Source organism: Lissotriton helveticus, chromosome 9 (genome assembly GCF_964261635.1).
Source record: "Lissotriton helveticus chromosome 9, aLisHel1.1, whole genome shotgun sequence".
Lineage (NCBI taxonomy): Eukaryota > Metazoa > Chordata > Amphibia > Caudata > Salamandridae > Lissotriton > Lissotriton helveticus.
In genome coordinates, this window is record NC_136070.1 from 1,050,789,706 (window position 1) to 1,050,812,131 (window position 22,426).

The 22,426-nt window shown below is 45.3% G+C and overlaps 1 protein-coding gene across 1 annotated transcript in view; it reads left to right on the forward strand.

Moving 5' to 3' along the window:
- Positions 1-22,426, forward strand: part of SLC6A11 (solute carrier family 6 member 11) — a 763,151-nt gene that overhangs the window by 730,461 nt on the left and 10,264 nt on the right. Inside the window, exon 14 of the mRNA XM_078661403.1 lies at positions 8,674-8,844. Coding sequence (XP_078517529.1) covers positions 8,674-8,844 — 171 coding nt within the window. The remainder of the gene's footprint in view (positions 1-8,673; positions 8,845-22,426) is intronic.

The following is a 22,426-nucleotide window of genomic DNA, read 5'->3' on the forward strand; positions in this document are numbered from 1 at the left end:
CCACCCATTGCCTTTTGAGCTTAGTAGAATCTACATCCGAACAATGGGTCTCTTGGAGAAAAACAACCTGTGAATTCAGCTTGGATAAATGGGATAATACCTTTTGACGCTTCACGGGGTGTCCGAGACGACGAACATTCCACATTACAAAGTTACACACGATGGAAGGTGAGGAAGGGGGGAAAACACCCGGAGCCAACACACTGCAGGAGAACAACTACAAAAAAGACACAAGAAACAAATATATTACAGATGCATATGATACTTAACAAACGCACATTAACACAAATAAGAGCGCCCATGAGTACTGAGAACAACAAGGTAAATAACAGGAGTTGATACATAGGAAAGTGAACTTGAAAGAGAGAATGAAAAAGGCTACAAGAGAGGGAAGGAGAGAAAAGGTGGTAGAACAGGAAAATGCAAACTAGAAGGAAGAAAGGCAAGAGACAGATGAAGGAAAAGAAAAATGTAGACAAAGCAAGGCAAGAAAGCCAGATTTGAGAGGAAAAAGAACACCAAGACATCGGGAGCGGGGAGACGCCGAGGGGAATACAGACCCCACGGAGCAGCAGGAGAGCATAAAGGGGCTAAAGAAAGAAGAGAAGAGACGAAAAGCCTCAAGGACAGAATGACGTAAAGAGAGAAAACAAGGTGAAGCCAGAGCATTCACAGTAACAGAACAAATGTAGGCAATATTAGAGAAAAAAAGAAAAGTCATCCATTATTAGTGTCCATGCTAGGTGAGGAAACACTTTGGAGGTAGTCGTGAAGCTTCTGAGGATCTTCAAATGAACGGGTACGGCCATTATGAGTAATCTTGCAAAAACATGGGTGAAGGATTCCATATTGAATGTTCAGTTTCCTCATTTGCGGACAAAGATTCAAAAATTCCTACGTCGTGCGTTCGTTGCATTGGACAGGTCTTGAGATATAAAGATATTATGGCCCGACCATAAGAGGTGAGGTTTAAGTCTGGCAGCTTTGAGGACAGTCATTAACTCAGTAAACTCAAGGAAAAGAATAATAATACCACGAGGTTTAGATGGATTGGAAGTAAGATGACCCAGGCGATGAGCCCTCTGGATATTAAGGGCAGGAGAGGCAGGTTGAAGGTCTAAAAGTTCATATAGGAATATACGAATAAAGGCCACCATGTCGGACCCCTCAAGATTCTCTGGAACCCCATAAATTTGTAGGGTATTTCTACGATTACGATTTTCAAGATCCTCTGTATGTAGCTTTAGCTGTTGAATTTCCTTTTCCAGAAGAGGTATTTTAGTAGATATATCTTGAATATCACTGACGCGCTGCTCCAGATTCAAAACCTTGCCCTCCCTAACTATCCATCTTTCTTCAATTTGTTTGAGCTGTTCATTAGTGGCAGACATGAAGGGTTGGAGACCGCGTACCTCCTCCAAGATGGAGTCCAAAACGGGGTTTGAGGAGGAATGGATCGGAGAAGGAGGGTCATTTTTGAGGCGTTTCGGCTTGGTGCCGGTATGGGAAGACTACAAGTTGCCTGCGTCATGAGCCATTGTGAACGGCAAAGGAACACACCAGAGAAGTAAAAGAAACGCAGGTTTCAAGAGATATACCAAAACGTCACCAGCCGCAGAAATAAGGAACAGGATGTAGAGTAATGAGGCCTGAAAAGACTAGTTCAAAGGCTGGGAAAGCGCAAGAGGCACAGCCTACTCAGGTAAGGCATAAATAAGACGGGCGCTCAGACTCTACACTGATATAGGGTAAAAAGATCCTCAAAGAGCCAAAAAAGAAAAAAGAAGTGGCATAACAGCAAAGCGTTCACATATATTACTTGAAGGATGGGCCAGAAATGAAACACCAGAGCATGGCACCAAAAAAATGTGAGAAAAAACACATTGTCGCGTCAAAATTGTAAAATGGCGACTGTTTTCTCACAAAGTCAGAATAATGGTGGCATTAGAGGAGGAAATCCATGCGGAGAGCATTCTGCAGAGCAATTACGCCATACCTTGATGGGCAGCAGCAAAGTCTGGGCAGCAGGTGTGCAGCAATGTCGCAGGAAGAAGAACCGGAGGTGCCACAGAGACTTGTGAGGGGACGCGGGCTCAGCGGCACAAAATGGCGGCTGCCCGCGTCCTGATGCAGCGGCTAGAAAGCAAAGCTGGAAACACCTGAAAAGCGGCGTCAAATGCTCCGTAACAGTAATTTATCGAAGCGGACCATATTCCGCTGGCAGAGCACGTCGAAGGCCGGCTCCAGAAGGAAGAAAACAGAGGCGCGTAAGCCACGCCCCCCAGCTATATCATTCTCTAAAGGGACCACTTTTATTTTGATGCCTAGGTCTATTTTCTGTCCAAGTCTGACCTTGATCTTGGTTTCTGCTGCTACTTCGAATGATCGATTATCACCATCTACAGGGGTGTCTTCACCAGTAGAACATTCTTCTTAAGGCGATAAATACATCAGGGGGCTAAGGTGCTAAAGGTACAGCTGAATAATTGGCCGATTTAGTTAGACCATCCACTGCTGCACTCCTACAAATCAAGATTTACTTTATTTTTACATCTACAGCTAAAAAAAACAACAACGTAAACAAGCAATGGCGAAGCCAATATCATATGCTTTTTTTTTTTACACAAGTGCTCGATAAGACCAATAGATTTGGCTTAGTCATACTCCACACTTTGTTTTGTCAGTTACAGTTTTTGTTGTACTTTGCATTGGCCAAAAACAAAAGAAACTAAACAGAAAGCACACAGAAAACCTCAGTCAAAAATAACATTGACATACCATCAGAGCATTGGAAAGCTGTAATCAACACTTTCATGATTCAGCATGATCTTAGGTGGTTAAATAAATTCCTACGGTCAGGCCCATGTCCTTCTTGTGGTAGGCCCCTGGACTTAGGGCAGCACTACAGGCCCCTTGAAGGAGGTGTAAGTCCTTTCTGTGGAGGCCCCTCAATGTAAGACACAAACCCTTGCTTTAAGCTTGCTGTAGTGTCTTACGAGATAGCCCACAGACATCGACTATTGTTCCCTCAGTATCAGGATAATTTGGTCCAGAAAAAATATGAGCAGAGCAGATTTCCTTCAATGTCCCCTTTTGCTGAGCGTGGAAATAAAGCCAGGCAAAAACAATGACTACAAGACCAAAACATAGTGAGGTCATCACTGCAACATACATTTTGTATATTCACTTTTGCTTTGTTCTGCTGTGCCCTAAATAAATATGCTTTGCTGGATTATAATGTGTTAGTCATTATCAAGGCCCCGCGTGAAACTTCAAGCGTTCTGGAACTGGTCACTCTAATAGGGATACATATTACCAGTTATTTGCATAATTAAAAACTCATTTGAATGTTTATAGATGCTCTTTAGCTGACTTCAAGAAGGTGTTTTGTACAAGACTTGAAGGCAGAACACCATGATTCTATAGGGCCCGAAAAGGAAAGTGAGGACAGACAAAGCAATTATTAAAGCGAATGTGAAAAGTGCAAGCCAAAGCATTGACTGGAATATGGAAAGAGAAAACGGGAATATGAAAGAGAAGGGGGTGCAAAAAAATGATGGTGGAAGTTGAAAACGACAAGAACCACCATGGGATTAAAAAAGAAGCTTTACAGGAAAGTGAATATTTTGATGTGAAGGGGAGTATTTAAACAGAGAGACAAATTGCAAGTAATGAAGGGAGGTAAAGTAGGAGATGGGATCTGAGGTGAGGGAAAGATAAGTGGACAGGGAAGGCTATGACTAAGTGAGAATAGAAAGCAAGGGAAACTAGGATTTTGAGGCACTTAGAAAGCAATGCCAAAACCTGGGATGGGCAGAAATGGAGTGAGGGAGATGCAATGTTGTGAATTACTTCCAAACGTCCATCAAGAAAACTGAATGAGAACAGTAATGGTTCAATGTAACCTTCTCTGAAATGCCAAGGGCTTGATGAACAAACATATCCATACACTGATAAAGCATGAAAAATACATGACAGCTAATGGCTGCTGGGCCCTGAACAAACAGCCACACTCTGTACTTCTTCATAATATACATTTTACAGTATTCATGACAGAGGTCTACCAAACAGCTTAAGCTGTCTGTTACGCCCCGTCCCTTCTAGGGACAAGGCACAGCCTCAGTTTTATACTGCTTTTATGGGAAGACACTGCAGTTCAAAGAACTTAGGCTTCCATCGACAATATCATCCTAAGTAGCAGGTTTGTGAGTTCTCTGCTGCCCTTAGAAACCTTTGGGTCTCAGTCATTAAACTATGGTTTTGTTTACAGTATGCTGACTATAGAACAAATGTGCCAGAGAAAAAGTTGCAGTGATTCGAGAATGGGATTATATGCTTGCCCTTTTTCTTAACAAACCCCTGGCACTATGAGCACATTACTGCCAAAAATGTCACAAAACAGAAACAAGTGTCATACACCCAAGCCACCACAACACATTGTCCAGTAATGTCCACATACAAAAAGTTCTGGTTTAGCATAATAAGAAATTCAATATATCTGAGTCTTGTAAAGCAGACTACTATTTGTCCTTGGCTTGTGGCACTGGGGTTGAAGTTCACACTTAAATAATATGTCCAATATCAATTGGTCAAACAAAGGATCATAATGTTTGAGTACCCCAGAACATAACACTCTTGTCCCCTCAGCGAACTGTGGAAACAGATTGTCACTGTTTTGTTTTCTCACTCATGTAAGTCCATAGTAAACAAAAGAAAGACACCAGAACAGCTTACAATATTTATTGACACTATCAGGCTCTATTATAAACCAACTGTGCTGCAACTAGAAAGTAGCATCAAAAGTAAACTATATACAATGAGACGCCCTACCATGTTTATAGATATATCTATCTCAGCCTATCCTCACTACGTGTGCACATTGATATATCATAGATCTCTGGGATTAGAACCAAACTCCATATCTGGTATTATTGATAGGTAATCTGCATTTCATGTTGCGCAAGGCTGGCGCGTTAGTCTCAGAACCTCTCCTCTGGAAGAATTCTCCTCTCTGTTTTCAAATGGCATGTCTAGCGCATATGATATGGGGTGTCCTTTTTTAAAACCGCAGATTTTAATTTATGTTGTGTCTAAAGGCCAAGCTATGTTGTTAACCGAGCACAGAAAGACAGGGTACAGCGGTGTTTGACCTTATGTGAGATCTTCAGACAGAGTCCCAGAGAGAAGATCCAATAACAAAATCATGTGCAGTGTTTTGCTAAAATAATCTACACAATTGATGGACAGAATGCAGAACAAATCAAAACATTTGCCCCCAGTCTAGAGATCTGGGTTAAATCCATCATTCTTTTGCTCACCATGCCACCCCAGTTTAGACCTGGCCACGTGCAAATTAGTCTTGACCCTATACCTCATGGGAACAGTCAAGCTCGAACTGCCAAGTCAGGTCCTCCCTGGACCGGAAACAAGCATCCTAGGACCCGTTTCGGGATTTCACCACTTACCAGCCAGGACAGCTTGATTTCAGTGGCACAGTTAGCCCGGAACCTCCGTCTGGGCATACTCGGTGCACTTAGGGTGAGAAAGCGATAGATACACAATTGATGGATGGAATGCAGAACAAATCATGACTTCACCCCCAGTCAAGAGATCTGGGTTAAATCCATTATTATTTTGTTCACCATACTACCCCAGTTTAGACTTGGCCATATGCAAATCAGTCTTGGACCCTGTACCTCATGGGAAAAGTCCAGCTCAAACTGCCAAGCCAGGTCCTCCCTGGGTCGGAAACAAGCATCCTAGGACCGATTACGTGGTTTCATCGCTCATCAGCCTGGAAAGCTAGAATCCAGTGGCACGGTGAGCCCGGGACCCATGTCTGGGCATACTCAGCGCACTTAGGGCGAGAAAGCAAAAGATACACAATCAATGGACGGAATGCAGAACAAATCAAAACATTCACCCCCAGTCAAGAGATCTGGGTTAAATCCATCATTCTTATGCTCACCTTGCCACCCCAGATTAGACCTGGCCATGTGCAAATCAGTCTTGACCCTGTATCTCATGGGAACAGTCCAGCTCGAACTGCCAAGTCAGGTCCTCCCTGGACCGGAAACAAGCATCCTAGTACCGGTTTTGGGGTTTCACCCCATATCAGCCAGGATAGCTTAATTTCAGTGGCACAGTGAACCCGGTACCCCCGTCAGGGCATACCCGGCGCACTTAGGGCGAGAAAGCAAAAGATACACAATTGATGGACAGAATGCAGATCAAATCAAGACATTCACCACCAGTCAAGAGATCTGGGTTAAATTCATCATTATTTTGTTCACCATGCTACCCCAGTTTAGACTTGGCCATATGCAAATCAATCTTGACTTGGTACCTCATGGGAAAAGTCCAGCCCGAACTGCCAAGCCAGGTCCTCCCTGGATCGGAAACAAGCATCCTAGGATCGGTTTCGTGGTTTCACCCCACATCAGCCTGAATAGCTTGAATCCAGTGGCACAGTGAGCCCGGGACCCATGTCTGGGCATACCCAGTCCACGTAGGGTGAGAAAGCAAAAAGATACACAATCGATGGCCGGAATGCAGAACAAATCAAAACATTCACCCCAGTCAAGAGATCTGGGTTAAATCCATCATTCTTTTGCCTACTATGCCATCCCAGTTTAGACCTGGCCATGTGCAAACCAGTCTTGACCCTGTTCCTCATGGGAACAGTCCAGCTCGAGCTGCCAAGCCAGGTCTTCCCTGGACTGGAAGCAAGCATACTAGGATCTGTTTCGGGGTATTACCCCTCATCAGCCAGGCTAGCTTGATTCCAGTGGCACTAGCATGTAAAAGCACTCAACTTTAACTAGCACTAATTTGCTGGACTCCCACTGCTAGACTCAGCAACAGTAGTAAATGTTAGCAGTCTGCTATTTTTGTTCCCTCACTTCCCTTTGCACCTGGAGGGCAGCACCTACGTGTCCCTATGGAGCAGCCCCCTGCCTTTTGTTGCATGTTGCTAGGATTAGGTTACTCACTGGCCCTATGCTGCCTGTTATATATCGTACCCCAGATTTGTGTAAAAATAGAGTGATGTTTATAGGTATTTAATTAATCAGTATAGGCCACATATTTATAGATATAGGCAGAAAAAAACTCTTTACAACAATCATTATAGATAATTCTTACATGGCGGTAGACCCCGCGTATATATGAGGACCAATAAATAGAAATTCAATTTATGGTCCCACACTCAACCTTGAGAAAGCCTCAGGCGGACTGTGGCCTAGGTGGTGAAACATGTAATGGCTTTTGTCTTCAACACTGAGAAAGAAGACTACAGGTGAGTAATAAAAGCCTATGCAGACTTGTCTTTGAAGATTTTTCTTACTAAACAGTCACAATTGTTTGCTATCCTTTGCGATACTCATGTATTCTATAACAATGAACTGAAAGTGCTGCTGGTAAAAGACGACTATGCTCACTAAAATGTAACTGAATATAGAGGCTATGTTTACACTTTATACAAGAAAAAAGTGCTAGCAACTTTGCATTTTTTTACAATACAACATTTTAAAAAAACATGGAAAAAGAGGTACAGAAATGTTCACACAACTATGTGACTTCATTGTGTATCAGCACAATACTATATTAAATGCACAATATCATATTTCATTGCTGTAACCTAGCAGAATAGATTTACAATGACTACCAGCTACTTCATTCTTCATCCTGCATCAAAGGGTGGGGAAGAAAAGACAACCATTTATGCTCTGAACTTCAACCTGTGTCAACACAAATACCTATTGGAATCCCAGATGATTGTAGAACAATCAGAATCCTATATTGAGAAATGGCAATTGTAATCGGAAACAATTAATAATTGAAGTGGCTGTCAGTCTCTTATCAAGACAAGTCTCTGTAGTTGAAGATCCCTTTGAGGGCTGCTACAAAGTGGGTCATTCAAAAAGCAACTGTGATGAATTCTGGAGGGCTACTCTGTCTCGAGTTAATTTATTAAGTTCAAATGAGTTGCGAAATAGTAGCTTTGTTTATATATAGTATTTGCTGGTTGGATTAAAGGGCTTTCGAACTCAGCTACTACTAACTGATAAGATATATTGTTTCATGCCCACAATAGCAGGTCTTGTTCCTAATAAAACAGAAACAAGTTCTCAAGAAAAAAGATTTGTTTTTAATCTTAGTAGATAGTAGAGTTTCTAAAATCGTCAATGTTTGAGTTGAACAACTTACACATGTTTTACACAGCACATAAATGGGGTAAATGAATGCAGTATATAACTTCTTAAACTATTCACTGAGACGAAGACCGAGCACTGGTAGCAGTTAACCGGTTTACACCAAGGATTGCCCCAGAGGTGTATCAGGGGAGGGGTTAGGGAAATCATATGCTAATATGTCGAGCCCCTTGCATTTTTCTGACCCCAGATGCACTTTCTATCTGTAATATACTTACTTGGACGCATCTAGGCCTAAGGAAACGTGTACTTTCATTTTCTCGTACACTCAACAAGCTTAGGAACGAAATACAACCCTCTTCCGATGGATTTGTAAAATATGTCAATGTATGTAAAATTATTTTAGAATTTACACCACGTTTTGCTGACAAGTCAGACACAATTGCAGACATGCTACATGTTATTCTTCTTTTGTCTGTAGTGATATGCAGTTCTGCTTAACATATCTGTGTTTTTTCAGGGAACCTTCATATTTTTTCTTGTGAAATATAAGCCATTGAAATACAATAATGTCTACACGTATCCTGCTTGGGGCTATGGAATTGGGTGGATGATGGCCCTCTCATCAATGGTTTGTATCCCGTTGTGGATCATCATCAAGATGTGGAAGACGGAAGGAACCTTTCAGGAGGTAATCAATTATTGCTTATATTATTACAATTATTATCATTCAACTAAAATAATTATATTGACTTCTATTCTCATATACATTTTAGCACAATTTGTCATCTGTTGTTTGTGATTTGTAAGAAAATGGACCATGAAGAGTAAGGGGCTCCTGTTTCTCACTGTGAGAGACTCTAGTTGGTTTTCAATGTCATTATAAGAGGCCACATACCACAAATATTAAAGAGTGAGGGTCTGCTAGCAGGAGAGCTGTTTTTGATGACTTTGGTGCATTGCTGCAGCCACAACACAGTGTCATGCAAATTGTTTTCACACGGATATGCCCTATGCAAATTGGGGAGCAGATTTATCAAAAGGTCATGCAACACAGCACAGCAAGATACCTTGCTGCGCTGCGTGACAGGGGGAAGGCAGCAGCGCACCATATTTCACATTATATGGTGCATTCCTGTCCTCTACTTGTGCTGGGGCACTATGTGCTGCCTAGCACCAATGAGTGAAACAATGAAGGTTTTGGATCCTACGTCTACCCAGCCCGGATCTCAACAATAGGGAAAACAGAAAAAGTTGGCTGGACAGGAAAAATTCTCAAAGAAATTCTACAGCCACGCAGTCAAAACGTACCACGTGACCACTGGAATATTATTCCAAACACATTTATTTTATCGTATTTTTAAAGGTTTTTTACAGTTCCAAACAAAAGCACAAACAAGATGACCATCAGAAAAGTAGGTTCATGTACACAGTATCTACAAAAATACAATATTTCAAATATACAATATTTACAACAATCGAGTCAAACGACACAAATAGTGACACACCAAAACAAATAAGCATATACTGATACAATTCAATACACCTAATCCAGTGTTTAATAATAATGTCAGCTTTTTTATGGAAAGGTAAATCAACTCTTGATGCAAACTTGCGACAAACATTAAAGAGTGGGAGTTGTTATGGAGGATTATTACATTGTGGGGGCAAGGATGCTGTGTAGTCCAAAGGGAGGTATTAGTTGGACATATTTACATGCCTTGCAATGCATGCCAGGCAATGGGAAATAAATATGAACTATTTTTCTAGCATTTTCCCAGGTGAAGATCTGAAATACAGATTTGAATAATTGTTAAGCCTGTTGATGGAGGTGTAAAATGATCCGCACTGTGAAAACAGTTTCTGGTTTTCTATTTCCAAAACACAATGTGAGAAAATGCCCTCTTTTGCATGGTCACCCCCATATATTTACCGACCACTGCGCCTTTCAGTAGGCTGGGTCACCCCCCTTGTTCCAGCCGCTACCTGCTCCTGCCGATCCTGCTGGGACTCCCGCCCGCCTGCTCCTGCCTGCACCCGAGCGACCCAGCCTCAGCTGAGCCGCATGGGCACCAGTTTTTCCTGCCGCTGACCCCCTGCGGCCCCGCCCACCACCAGCCCATTGGCCGCCCCGCTCCCGCCAACCCAGCTGACCCGCTCTCCCGTCCCCCTACTTATGACGCCCCCTGAGCGACCGCGCGCAGCGGGAGCACCGAATGAGCGCCGAAGGTGCGCCAAAGGTAAGCCCGTCTGCGCCCGTCCGCGCCCGTCCGCGCCTGGACCGCGCCCAGTGCCAGGACCCCTGTCTCCCGCAGACACCAGCCCACCCGCCGGACCTACAACGCCACCGAACTCTACGCACTCAACGCCGGCCGAATCCCGGGCTGCTGTCGAGCCACCCCGAGACGCACCCACGGACCCTTCTGCTGCCACTCCTGCAAGTTCATCTGCATCCGGACCTGCACTACACCAGCACCGACCAAGCCGATCACCAGCAGCAACCACCTCAAGTGCATCCTGCTCAACACCCGCTCCATCCACAGACACGCCGTCGAGCTCTGGAACCTGCTCGACACCACAGCCCCAGACATCGCCTTCCTCACGGAAACTTGGATGAACGCCTCCTCAGTGCCCGACATCGCCATCCCGGACGGCAACAAGATCATCCGGAGGGACCGCATCAACCAGACAGGAGGAGGCATCGCCATCATCCACAGGAACACCATCCGCATCACGACCAACACCGACGACACCCTCGCACCCGCCGAACACCTGCACTTCCAGATCCACATCAACCCCAAGACCACCCTCAGAGGCACCCTCATCTACAGACCCCCAGGACCATGCACACAATTCAGCGAAGACATCGCCAACGTCATCAGCCCGCACGCCCTCCTCTCCGCTGACTACATCCTCCTCGGGGACCTCAACTTCCACCTGGAGAACAACAACGACCGCAACACCACCACCCTGCTGGACAACCTCGCCAACCTCGGTCTCAAGCAGCTGGTCACCACCCCCACCCACTACGCCGGACACACTCTCGACCCCGTGTTCACATCCAGCAAGGACATCACCTTCAGCCACGCCACCGGACTCCACTGGACGGACCACAGCTGCATCCACTTCAGCTTCAGAAGGACCACGATCCACCACCACCAACAACAGGTTGCACACAGAGGCTGGAACAAGATCACAGCCGACCAGCTCGCGACCTCCCTGAGCATGAACCCTCCCACCAGCGCAACTAACCCAAGCCAGGCGGCCACAAACCTCACGAAGTGGATCAGCAACTGCGCAGATGACCTCGCCCCTCTGAAGACCCCGCCTAGCAGACCCGGCAGCAAGAAAGCCCCATGGTTCACCGACGAACTCAAGAGCTCCAAGAAGAACTGAAGAGCATTCGAGAAAGCCTGGCGCAGAGACCCAACACCGAACAACATGACTGCCCTCAAGCTCGCCACCCGAAAACACCACCAACTGATCCACGCCACCAAGAAAACTGCATTCAAGGAACGACTGGACAACAACGCACACAACAGCAAGGAACTCTTCAACATCAACAATAAAGAGCTCTCCAACCCCAACGCCGGAAACAACGACATCCCCCCTTCGCAAGACCTCTGCAACTCCCTAGCCTCCTACTTCCACAACAAGATCGCGGACATACACAACAGCTTCAGCACTCAACCGACGCACGCCACGACGGAACCACCGCCCCCCACCACCACCCTCCGCGCCTGGACCCCGATCAGCACCGAAGACACCATCCGCACGATGAACTCCATCCCCTCTGGATCTCCGACCGACCCCTGCCCTCACCACATCTTCAACAAGGCCGACGCTGTCATTGCACCCCACCTGCGGGACATCATCAACACCTCCTTCAACACCGCTACCTTCCCGGAGAGCTGGAAGCACGCCGAACTCAGTGCTCCACTAAAGAAGCCATCAGCCGACCCCACCGACCTCAAGAACTACCGCCCCATCTTGCTGCTCCCGTTTCCTGCAAAAGTCATCGAGAAGACCGTCAACAAGCAGCTGGCCGCCTTCCTCGAGACGAACGGATCCCTCGACCTCTCGCAGTCCGGCTTCTGGGCCAACCACAGCACCGAGACCGCCCTGATCGCAGCCACCGATGACATCCGAGCCCTGCTCGACAACGGAGAAACAGCGGCCCTCATCCTCCTAGACCTCTCCGCGGCCTTCGACACTGTCTGCCACCGTACCCTAGTGCGGCGCCTCAGCAATGTCGGAATCCAGGAGAAGGCACTGGAATGGATCATCTCGTTCCTCGCCGGAAGGACACAGAGAGTCCGCCTCCCCCCATTCAGATCAGAAGCCACCGAAGTCATCTGCAGGCGTTCCCCAAGGCTCCTCGCTCAGCCCCACCCTCTTCAACGTCTACATGAGACCCCTCGCAGCCATCACACGCCAACACAACCTCAACATCATCTCCTACACCGACGACACCCAGCTGATCCTCTCCCTCACCAACGACCCCGCCACCGCCAGAGCCAACCTACACGAAGGGATGACAGACGTAGCCAAGTGGATGATGAACAGCCGCCTGAAACTGAATTCGGACAAGACGGAAGTCCTCATCCTGGGATCTTCACCCTCCGCCTGGGACGACTCCTGGTGGCCCCCCGCCCTGGGCAGCGCACCCAAACCAACAGACCACGCACGCAACCTGGGCTTCATCCTGGACTCCTCCCTCTCCATGACCAGACAAGTCAACGCCGTCTCCTCGTCGTGCTTCAACATCCTGCGCATGCTACGTAAGATCTTCCGGTGGATCCCCACCGAGACCAGGAAGACGGTCACCCAGGCCCTCGTCACCAGCCGTCTGGACTACGGCAACTCCCTCTACGCCGGAACCACCGCCAAACTCCAGAAGAGACTCCAGCGGATTCAGAACGCCTCTGCACGACTCATCCTGGACATCCCCCGACGCAGCCACATCTCCGGACACCTGAGAGATCTGCACTGGCTCCCGGTCAACAAGAGAATCACCTTCCGTCTCCTCACCCACGGACACAAAGCCCTACACAACCAAGGCCCAGAATACCTCAACAGCCGCCTCAACTTCTATGCCCCCACACGCCAGCTTCGATCGACCGGCCACGCCCTCGCCTCCGTCCCCCGCATCTGAAGAGTCACCACAGGAGGAAGATCCTTCTCCTACCTGGCCGCCAAGACTTGGAACTCCCTCCCGACCCACCTCCGCCTGACCCAGGACCACCTTGCCTTCAGGAAGCAGCTCAAGTCCTGGCTGTTCGAGCAGTAGCAGACCCCCCCTCCCCTAGCGCCTTGAGACCCTCCGGGTGAGTAGTGCGCTATATAAATGCTTTGATTGATTGATTGATTGAATTTGTTTGCTGTTTTGTAGACTCACAGCTTATTTAGCTTTTCTGTAAGACCATAGCATATTACGTAAAAATACATCCATGATATGAAAAGTAAAATGTCACCAATGGACAGCAGCACTTATTGTGCCATCTACTAGTGTAACAAAGGAAATTATGGCTTTAGACCTAGCATGTAAAACCTGCAGTGTGACCTGTTAAAATAACCATTTTTAAAAAGTAGAAATCTCTCTTTTAAATCTTAGTGGGTCAGTCCTTTCTAAGCCTTTTAGCACATAAGGTAGGGTGCGTGTTACTTAAAATCTGGGACATGCAGACAATTTGTTGCCATATCCTCACAGTGGAATTGATCTAAATCTGTTTTGTAGAAAACCAAAGTACAAATTAATCTACTAATACATTATCTCGGAAATGAGATTAGCTAGAAAAATGAGCAGACTACTAGTTTTGATAGGTATTAGAGATCCAATGTAATGTTTAAGTTGGATTTTTAATAAATATTTAGGAAAAGTAACTTTTAAAAATGTACATTTTCCTGCCTGAAGTTTCTGGAGGCTAATTTGTATTAACTTGTAAGCAACTCCCAGTCTATGCTCAAGCCCAGGAATAGCTGTGAAAAAGGTGTGAAATGTTTCCCAGGAGCAAACAATAGGCTGAATTTAAGGTTTGGCGCACTTGGAGAAGAGCTTACTCTTTTCAAACTGGTCCCTGTCTACCACTACCATAGCCACTTTGAGCTTCTTGCCTTTTTTCCACTCAAATCTTTAATAATTCATATTTTCAGTTCCCCTATTGAATTTTTGTGGTTTTGGTGTCATTTTGCCTTTTAATTTGTACTCAATTTTTACAAATTGAAGTAGGCTTTTTATGGTGCTTTGTTTTGGACTTTTTAATTTCTTTACTTCTTCTAAATACTTTACACATTTTCTTGACAGTTAAGATTGTCTGCTCAGTACCACAACAACCAGGGGTGGTGCTCATGTTAAATTATTGAAACCTTTGACTGAGCCAAACAAATTCATGACTTTATTACGTTTAGAATCTCTATACGAAAGTAAAAACTCGTGGCCTCAGATCAATTCTAGCTGAAGCTCATCTATGAAAGTAAAAATCTTAACCCAAAGCCATTCTGGTCTCTTGTAAATAAAAGCAAACAAAGTACAAGTGGGTATGGCAGTGCAAATATTAGTGAAGCCGTTTGGAGTAAGTTTTTATCTCTTCACTTTGGCTCGGGGCCTTTAACGCTGGAGAGGGCCTTTAATAGCCGGTATAGCCCTCTACGGCGGGCTGTAAGGCTATATTAGGAGCTCAACTCAATGGTGAAGTGGATTTGTATAATATTAAGAAAAAATAACTAATTTGCATTAGCCTCCAGCTGTCAACCCACTGGTGAATAGCCCTGATGAGATGCCCAAACCTGTTCCAGAGAAGACACAATGCTCTGGGTGTGGGGAGATGTTGTTTACTTCTGGCAACAAGACGAGTGTGGCAGTAACTTAATTTACTTCAAAGAGGTAGACAGAGGTAGGTGCAGGTGTCAGTTGACACCTGCACAGGCCCTTCTTTTGTATTCCCATTCAGGCAGTTTGAAACATGGCCCTCACTGCAGGAGTCCACTCAAACATTTTGCCATCCCTCTCCACTTTTTTATGACCTTGTGCACAGGGGTGCCACTGTGGCCTTAGGTGTAGTACCCAGGGGCATGTCATAGACCATGCCATGATCTCCCTTAGTTGGGAGATAGACTCAGAGGATGAGCTGGTGATCCCAGAGGGTTAGAGCTATCACTTCACCAGGTAGAAGTGAATGGAGTCCTAGTCACTGCTCTGAGGGACACCTGGAATAGCCAGTCCATGGAAGTGTAAAGGGTTGTCACCCAAGGGCAGTACATGAGCCAGGTGTGTAGGGTAACATGCCCATGTACACAACTTCCTCTGCTCTATGGCCCCGGTACCCCTGGAATGGGTTGAGGAGGTGACCCAGAGGATGGTCATAGTTTGTCCCCAGATACCCATAGACTGCATTCTGGGGAATAATTTACCCCAAGTGTTAAGAGACCGAGAGGGCAGTTTCCAAAAGTGCCATCAGAGTTCAATTTTCTGGGGGTGCCACTCCCAAGCCAAGGGTACATGAGTCCAGAAGGAGCAGTTGGATGAGGGAGGACTCACCCCTATTCAGCCTACAGACCCCGGATAGATTGGCTAATTTCAGGATACCACCCCTGAAATGGTGCAAGGAAGAGTGGAAGTGGCGTGCAAAACCCCTGGAGCAGCTGCTTCCCTCCCCCAGACACCTCAACAGTAAACAACACCTCAGGAGCAAATAGGGAACTCCTTGTCAGTGCCAAGGCTGGAAGAGAAGTTTACCCAATGGCTCCACATAGGACCTCCACCTGGAAGTGGATTGCCTGGGCCCTGACTCTGGGCAAAGAGAGCTGTTAATGGCCTCTGTTGGATTATGTCTTCATGGTCAGAGATTTCCTTGGGCTAGAGACAGAAGTGTGATCCAAGGGGTGGAATGGGCCACATCACTTTGTTGACCATGGTGATACTGGCGGCCTACTGGGAAGCATTTTTTGCAAATAAAGGTTAGGTGTTGGACAGATGGGGTCCATAGTTGAGGTTAGGGGGTCCCATGGGTCAGCTCAGTGTCTCAAGAGAGTATAGACAGAGGGGTCAAACTGAATTCATAAAGGTGTGATACTGAAAAGTGCCTCTGCAGTAAAGGGCCATTGTTCACATCCTGTAGCCTGAGCACGGAACTCCATCAAAGTAAGGATTAGTCTGCCCAGGCTTCAAGCTGGAGGGGGGTTATGTTGGAAAATGGCCCTCTCTGTTGGTCACCCACAATCTTTTTTCCTTCCTTCTCTACTTTGTCTGGCCTTTCAGTGCAAAAGGGCATGTGCTCTCTCCTCTAAACTTCATACAATTGGCTCATACCCAATTAGCATATTCAATTTACTTATAAGACCCTAGTAAAGTGCACTACATGTGCCCAGAGTCTGTAACCTAAATGCTATGAGTGGGCCTGCAACACTGTTGTGCCACCAAATTAGATAGCCCTCTAATCCTGCCTCAGACCTTCCATTGCAGAGCCTGTGTGTGTGTAGTGTACACTGTTATTTTGACCAGGCAAGATAAATATCTTGTCAGCCACAAACCTTCACTTTTTACACATATAAGTCACCCCTAAGGTAGGCCCTGGACACCCCAGATGGCAGGGTGTAATGCATTTAAAAGGCAGAACGTGTACTTTTAAGCATTACATGTCCTGGTAGTGAAAAACTCTCAAAATCATTTTTCACTACTGCAAGGCCTATCTTTGGGGTCTCTGAAATCACAATTGTTTAATCCAAATGTATAGTGAAGTCAGAATTTTAATTCTGAAAATGCTACTTTTAGAAAGTTAAAGCATACAGGGAGCTCCATTCGTGCACCACGCTGCTGCACTGCTAGTGAAAGCGAGGTATCAGAGTAAACCATGTCATCCATTTTAAACCAATTTGATCCGCAGTAAACCATCCAGTACACTTCATTTTCATCCGTTTCTGTATATCTTAGTAGAATCACTCCGGAGACAGCAGTATTGACCAGAATACTTTATTTGTGCATTTTCAAATGCCTTCTGTTGCCTATCCAGGCTTGTACATTGGCACGTGCTGTCAATCGGACAATTATAATAACACAATACATTTCGAAGTATGCTCTTCGTCAGGGGTTAGCTGTAAAAAATCAGAAATAGCTCTATAACTGACCAGTAAAACACGAATATTTTGAGTCTCACAGATTTTATCAACACTTGCATTTCTCCAGATTTCGCCACTTTAAATAAACCATACCGTTTATCTCATCCCCATTGCTGTGAAGAAAATATATAAGGAAATATCAAAAGTATACCACCAACCCTTCCAAGTTTTACCCACTATCTAAAAATAACTGTTCCCTTTACCTTAAACAAGCCGAGTCCGGCATTCTCGATCTTTTCATACTGCGCTGCTGAGTACGAGATCAAACACCAAGTTCTCTCCCAACATGGCTCAGTTTTAACTGGCTTACACACCTGTGCCTAATCCCATTTCAAAATTAAACAACCCTTCCCTCAATACCTGCTTACGCGTGCGCATTTGTTAAAACAAAATCCTACCGGTCCCATAATGCATTAGAAAGTTGGCATTTTCTTGCTTTAACAATTTGGTGCCTGCTGTCTGTCTCTGATACACGTCTGGGGAGGATGACAGCTAGACTTTGTATCATCTCCCTAGATAGTCACACACAATGGGAGCTTAGGTGTGACTTGATTGACCATCCTGGCAGGATGGGATGGAGGATCTGGACCATTTCTCTCTTACACCTCAACAGGCTGTGTCCTGTCCCCACACAAAGGACTGCATACCCCCTGTATTGAGTCTGTAGCCAGGGCAGGAAGGGAGGAACACTTTGCACTTCAAAGTCATGTCTTTGAAGTCTCCCCCACTTCAAAGGCAAAACTGGGTATAAGTACTGGACCTCAGACTCCACCACTTCAGTACACTTCTGGACCGGTGGAAAATCTGTCTCTAAGAAGGACTGCTGTGCCGCTGAAGGACGTCCACTCTGTTGGACTGCTGGACTTCTTCTTTGCTGGACTCCTGCCTTGCTGCACTGCCCTGCTGTTCAGATGAATGGTGAGAAGGACTGGACCTGTATCACTTGAACACAGAGTGACTCCGAGGCCTAAATTGCTGGGATCCTGATCTGAAGCCTCAAGGACATAAAATAGTTCAAATTCCCTACCTCTGCACCTTTATTCTGCTATCTGTGAATCTGCCCCCAAGTGGTGCCATCCCAGTACTGGACCCTTGGAAATGAGGCCTAGTTAACATGCTTCAGCAAAATCCACGCATCCTCTGTAGAAATGATGCATTGCGTGGATCAAAACCAACACATTGCTTCTGTTGCGTGGATTGGAAACAGCGCATCACTCCTGGTACGTGACCAGAAATGGCGTATTGCTTCTGCTGAATAGATCAACAGATGCATTGTCTTTGGAACCACCACTGCACAAGCTCTCGCTCATCAGATGATGACACAGCTAGGATCAAGGTAATTTTTTTCAGCGATCCTCACTGGGTCCCCATATCTGGACCCCATTCCATCACGGTTGACCTGAATGTTTGACTTCTAAGCTCTATTTTACAGTTTATTCTTTAGAAATTCATACTTTTTGGATTTTTGTCATTCTGGTCTTGTTTTATTTATTAAATTAAGTTCTATATTTCAAACCTGGTGTGGAATCTTTTTGCGAGTTGTTTTGACTATTTGAAGTATTGCACAAATACTTAACACATTGCCTCTATGTTAACCCTGACAGCTTTGTATCAAACTACCAGAGGTGTGAGCACAGGCTAGTTTAGTGTTAGCTGCTTCTCAACCTGACTAGAACTGCAGTTGATGCTTGACTCAGGCTCATACCCTAGTCAACCTATAACCCATTTTCTAACAGGTATGCACCAAACTCAGTGGGGGAAAGCTGCCCCAGAGTTGAATCAGAATGACCAGGGAGTAGGGGACTGATCATTACCCCAGCCACACCTCTGGGTGGGCACACATGCTCTGCACAAGGGTAGAAGGGTTTAGCGAGTGAGGGGCACTGTGGGATTGTTTACAGAACAGCACATAGGAACTGCTACAAAAGTCATAGATTACCCCTTTGAACTTTCATCCTATTTCTTAGGGCGGGTTCAGGAGATACCTCATCCACAAGCTAGTTTCAGGCATTAATTTGGCACCCAAGGATATCTTCTTCAGAATATTTTACGGATGTGTGGAAGAAGAGAAAAAGGACTGCCCCTCCAGTGTGAGACCTGTGAGGAGACCTATGCCTACTTATAACTAGGACAAAGGAGTGGACTTTGAGAGTCAGTTACATGACTTCCTGTGTGCACTAAAGGCCACAACAAGCTGCATTAGGCATTTCCCTGAAGTAACCGGCTGAGCAGTACCAACTGGACCTGACTTGAAGGCCTCTACTGGTGTGAGCCTTAATCCCCATGTGTTTCTAAGGTCCTGGAACCCTTGTCTGTGTCTAACTGGACTTCTCTAACAACCCTAAAAACCTGGGATTTAAAAGATATTTGGACCTCCAGACCTCCTGAGGACCACCCAAGGTGCATTGCTGCTGGTGTGTAGAAACATCTTAGGTATCTTGCATCATGGAGCCCTCTTCCGATACAGTCCACAGCTTTGCTCAGCTGGAGGAATCAGAGCTTAAAAAAAAAGACTAACTGCGAAGGTAAAGAACTTGACCTGGCGAAGGCACCAACTGGCAAGAGGACTTCCTTGGATGCACAATTCAAATGTTCCTGCTCCAAAATGTTCCTGCCAAAACCAAAGGCTTCTCTTGATCTCGTCCAATGCCTATCCCATATCGTGAAGCTCTCCAAGGATACATTCTGCTGCCTTGCCCCACCAATGCCTTTCTGATATTGTAGAGACCTTAATGAATACATTCTGCTGCTTTGCCCCACTGATCGATTTTGTCTTCCAGAAAATGTCTAAATAGAACCTTAGACTGGATTGAACCTGGTTGGTGTGTCCATTATGGTCAGCTGGAAATCACGTTTAGATCCTTGTCTACTGTGACCATTAACTTATACTGGCACTTTGCACTTTTTGGAGCTATCCTCACTTAAAGTTAGAAATTCAAATTCCCCCTATTGGATTTTTAGCATTTTTACTATATCATTCTAAATTGTAGTGGCATTAATATTGTGTTATATGTTTGACTTTGTAACTATTTTGATACTTCTAAACACTTTTACATTTTCTTAGCCTGTGTGCTCTGTGCCATAGTAGCAGGAGTTTAGCTCAGATTTTAAATGACTGAAACCTAGCTGGACCTAACAAAATAGTGGTATTACAATGTTTGGGGCACTACGATCCACCCCAATTAATAACTCACTTTCTCACATCACACATTCTTTTACCTTAATGATAATGCAAGGACTGACATCATATAATCTTTTGATCCAGAATGTCCTGGGGAAGTGATGTCATGTGACCTTAACCCTGAAGACATCAAATGAATTGATAATGCTGAAGTTCCATAACAACTGTATAATAAATACATGATTAATATTACACAACACAGATGTGAGAAAGTATATCTTTTTGTGTGGGTTTCCTAATTTGTTTTGCCTATGTATAGTTCTGTTTTTTTACATCTACACAGAGGTGCTGCTGTCCAGGCAGGCCCAGAGCAGACACAATGCCTTTTAACAGGGATGCCAGTGTGTAAAGTATGTTACAGGTATCAGCTCAGGAAAGGTCACTAGAGAGAGTTCCTGAACTTCATTAACTCGAAAGGGACCAGGGTGAACCCTGATCATTTACACTGATAAGTGTAATGGGAGACCTGGTGAAGAAAAGCCATCTTTTCCATTGGCCATCGTTTGTCAGCTTGGCAGAAGTCCAGTGGTGGGAGAGGAGGTACCAGAACCGTAGCTGAGGAGGAGGGGAATGCTCATTTCCCTAAACACTCCCTTGACTGGTACACAAGCTTCTTCTAGGGGTAAAAAGAGTCTCCCGCATTGGGTTTGCCACAGTATAGTGCACTTTGGATAGTATGCAGTAAGGCTGTGCTGCAAAAGTGAGAAAGGCTGTCCTGGGAACCTTTTCTCATTGTTTAGGGAATGTCAAGGTGTCAACCCAACCCACTGGTTAGTGAAACTTTCAAAGTTGTCATCCCTTCCACAGCTCATCAGATTATTCTCTGGACCAACAGACAAACAGAAGAAAAGACGAGGATTGGACCTGCTGTTTGAGACCTGTTTGGAGATCTGAAGAGCTAGGCCTTCTTCCATTTGTGCCCTGGACTAAGAATTGAACTCCAAAGTTAAGTTGGCTTCACTCCTTTGTGGCTAAAGGAGCACAACAGGCTGCTGCAAGAGGCTTTTCTTCTGAAGTGCCTAGCAACTGGAACTTGGCTGTACCCTGTTGGCGACCTCTGCTGGAGTGAGTCCTGACCCCCTAAGCGCTGTCTCTGATGACCTAGAGGCCTAAGACGTGACCAGGAGGAATGACTCCAGAGAACCTGATAGGGTGGACTTAAAAAAGTTTTTTACTTTCAAGACTTTCAGAGTGTCAGGATGTTTTAAAGTTCTCCTGCGGACCATATAGGGTGCAGATTGGTTTTGTTGCCTTCGAGTCAATAATTAATAATTTTACTACAGGTGGGCCTCAATCTCGAGGGTACACAATGCTGCCAGTGAGTTACATGTCCAGATGTCTGGCATGGGGATTGCATGACCACTGCGTGTGCAGTGTTCTCATGGGCTATGTGTTCCTAACTCATGTGGCCTCTGACTTTATGTTGCTTTAGAAATGTGCATACACCCTCCGGCCATATGTGCTTTATTGGGGCTATTTTTCCTAGAATATCGTAATGTTGTTGCACCTATATATAGGATTGAGCTATGGTTTCCTCTTCAAGCGGTTATCTGCCAGCTACGGGTCATCCCACCTGTGACCTCTTAATTAGTAACCACAGGCCTGGGTCTCAGAGCTTGCCTGATAATGCATTTGCGAGTCGGATTTTATGTGGAGTTCACAATGGGCAATTTTGTTTAGTTTCATAAATGAATGTATCATTTTCTTTCTTACCACTCCGTATTCCATATTACCACACTTAAAGGGTTAATTCTCTTCCCTAAAATATAAGAATTGATCTTCCTCCATTCAAAGGCACTTATCTCTGCCATGTATCAGTGCAGTGCTCTTAAACTGCAGCCAGCCAGAGCACAATGTTGATCCTGAAAGCCAGACATTTGTTATCATATATGTAGATAGTGCACATTTACACTGCAGCTCAAGCATGACATTTAACGTTTGCACCAGTGATGCATTTTTGGTGCCAATTTACAATGGA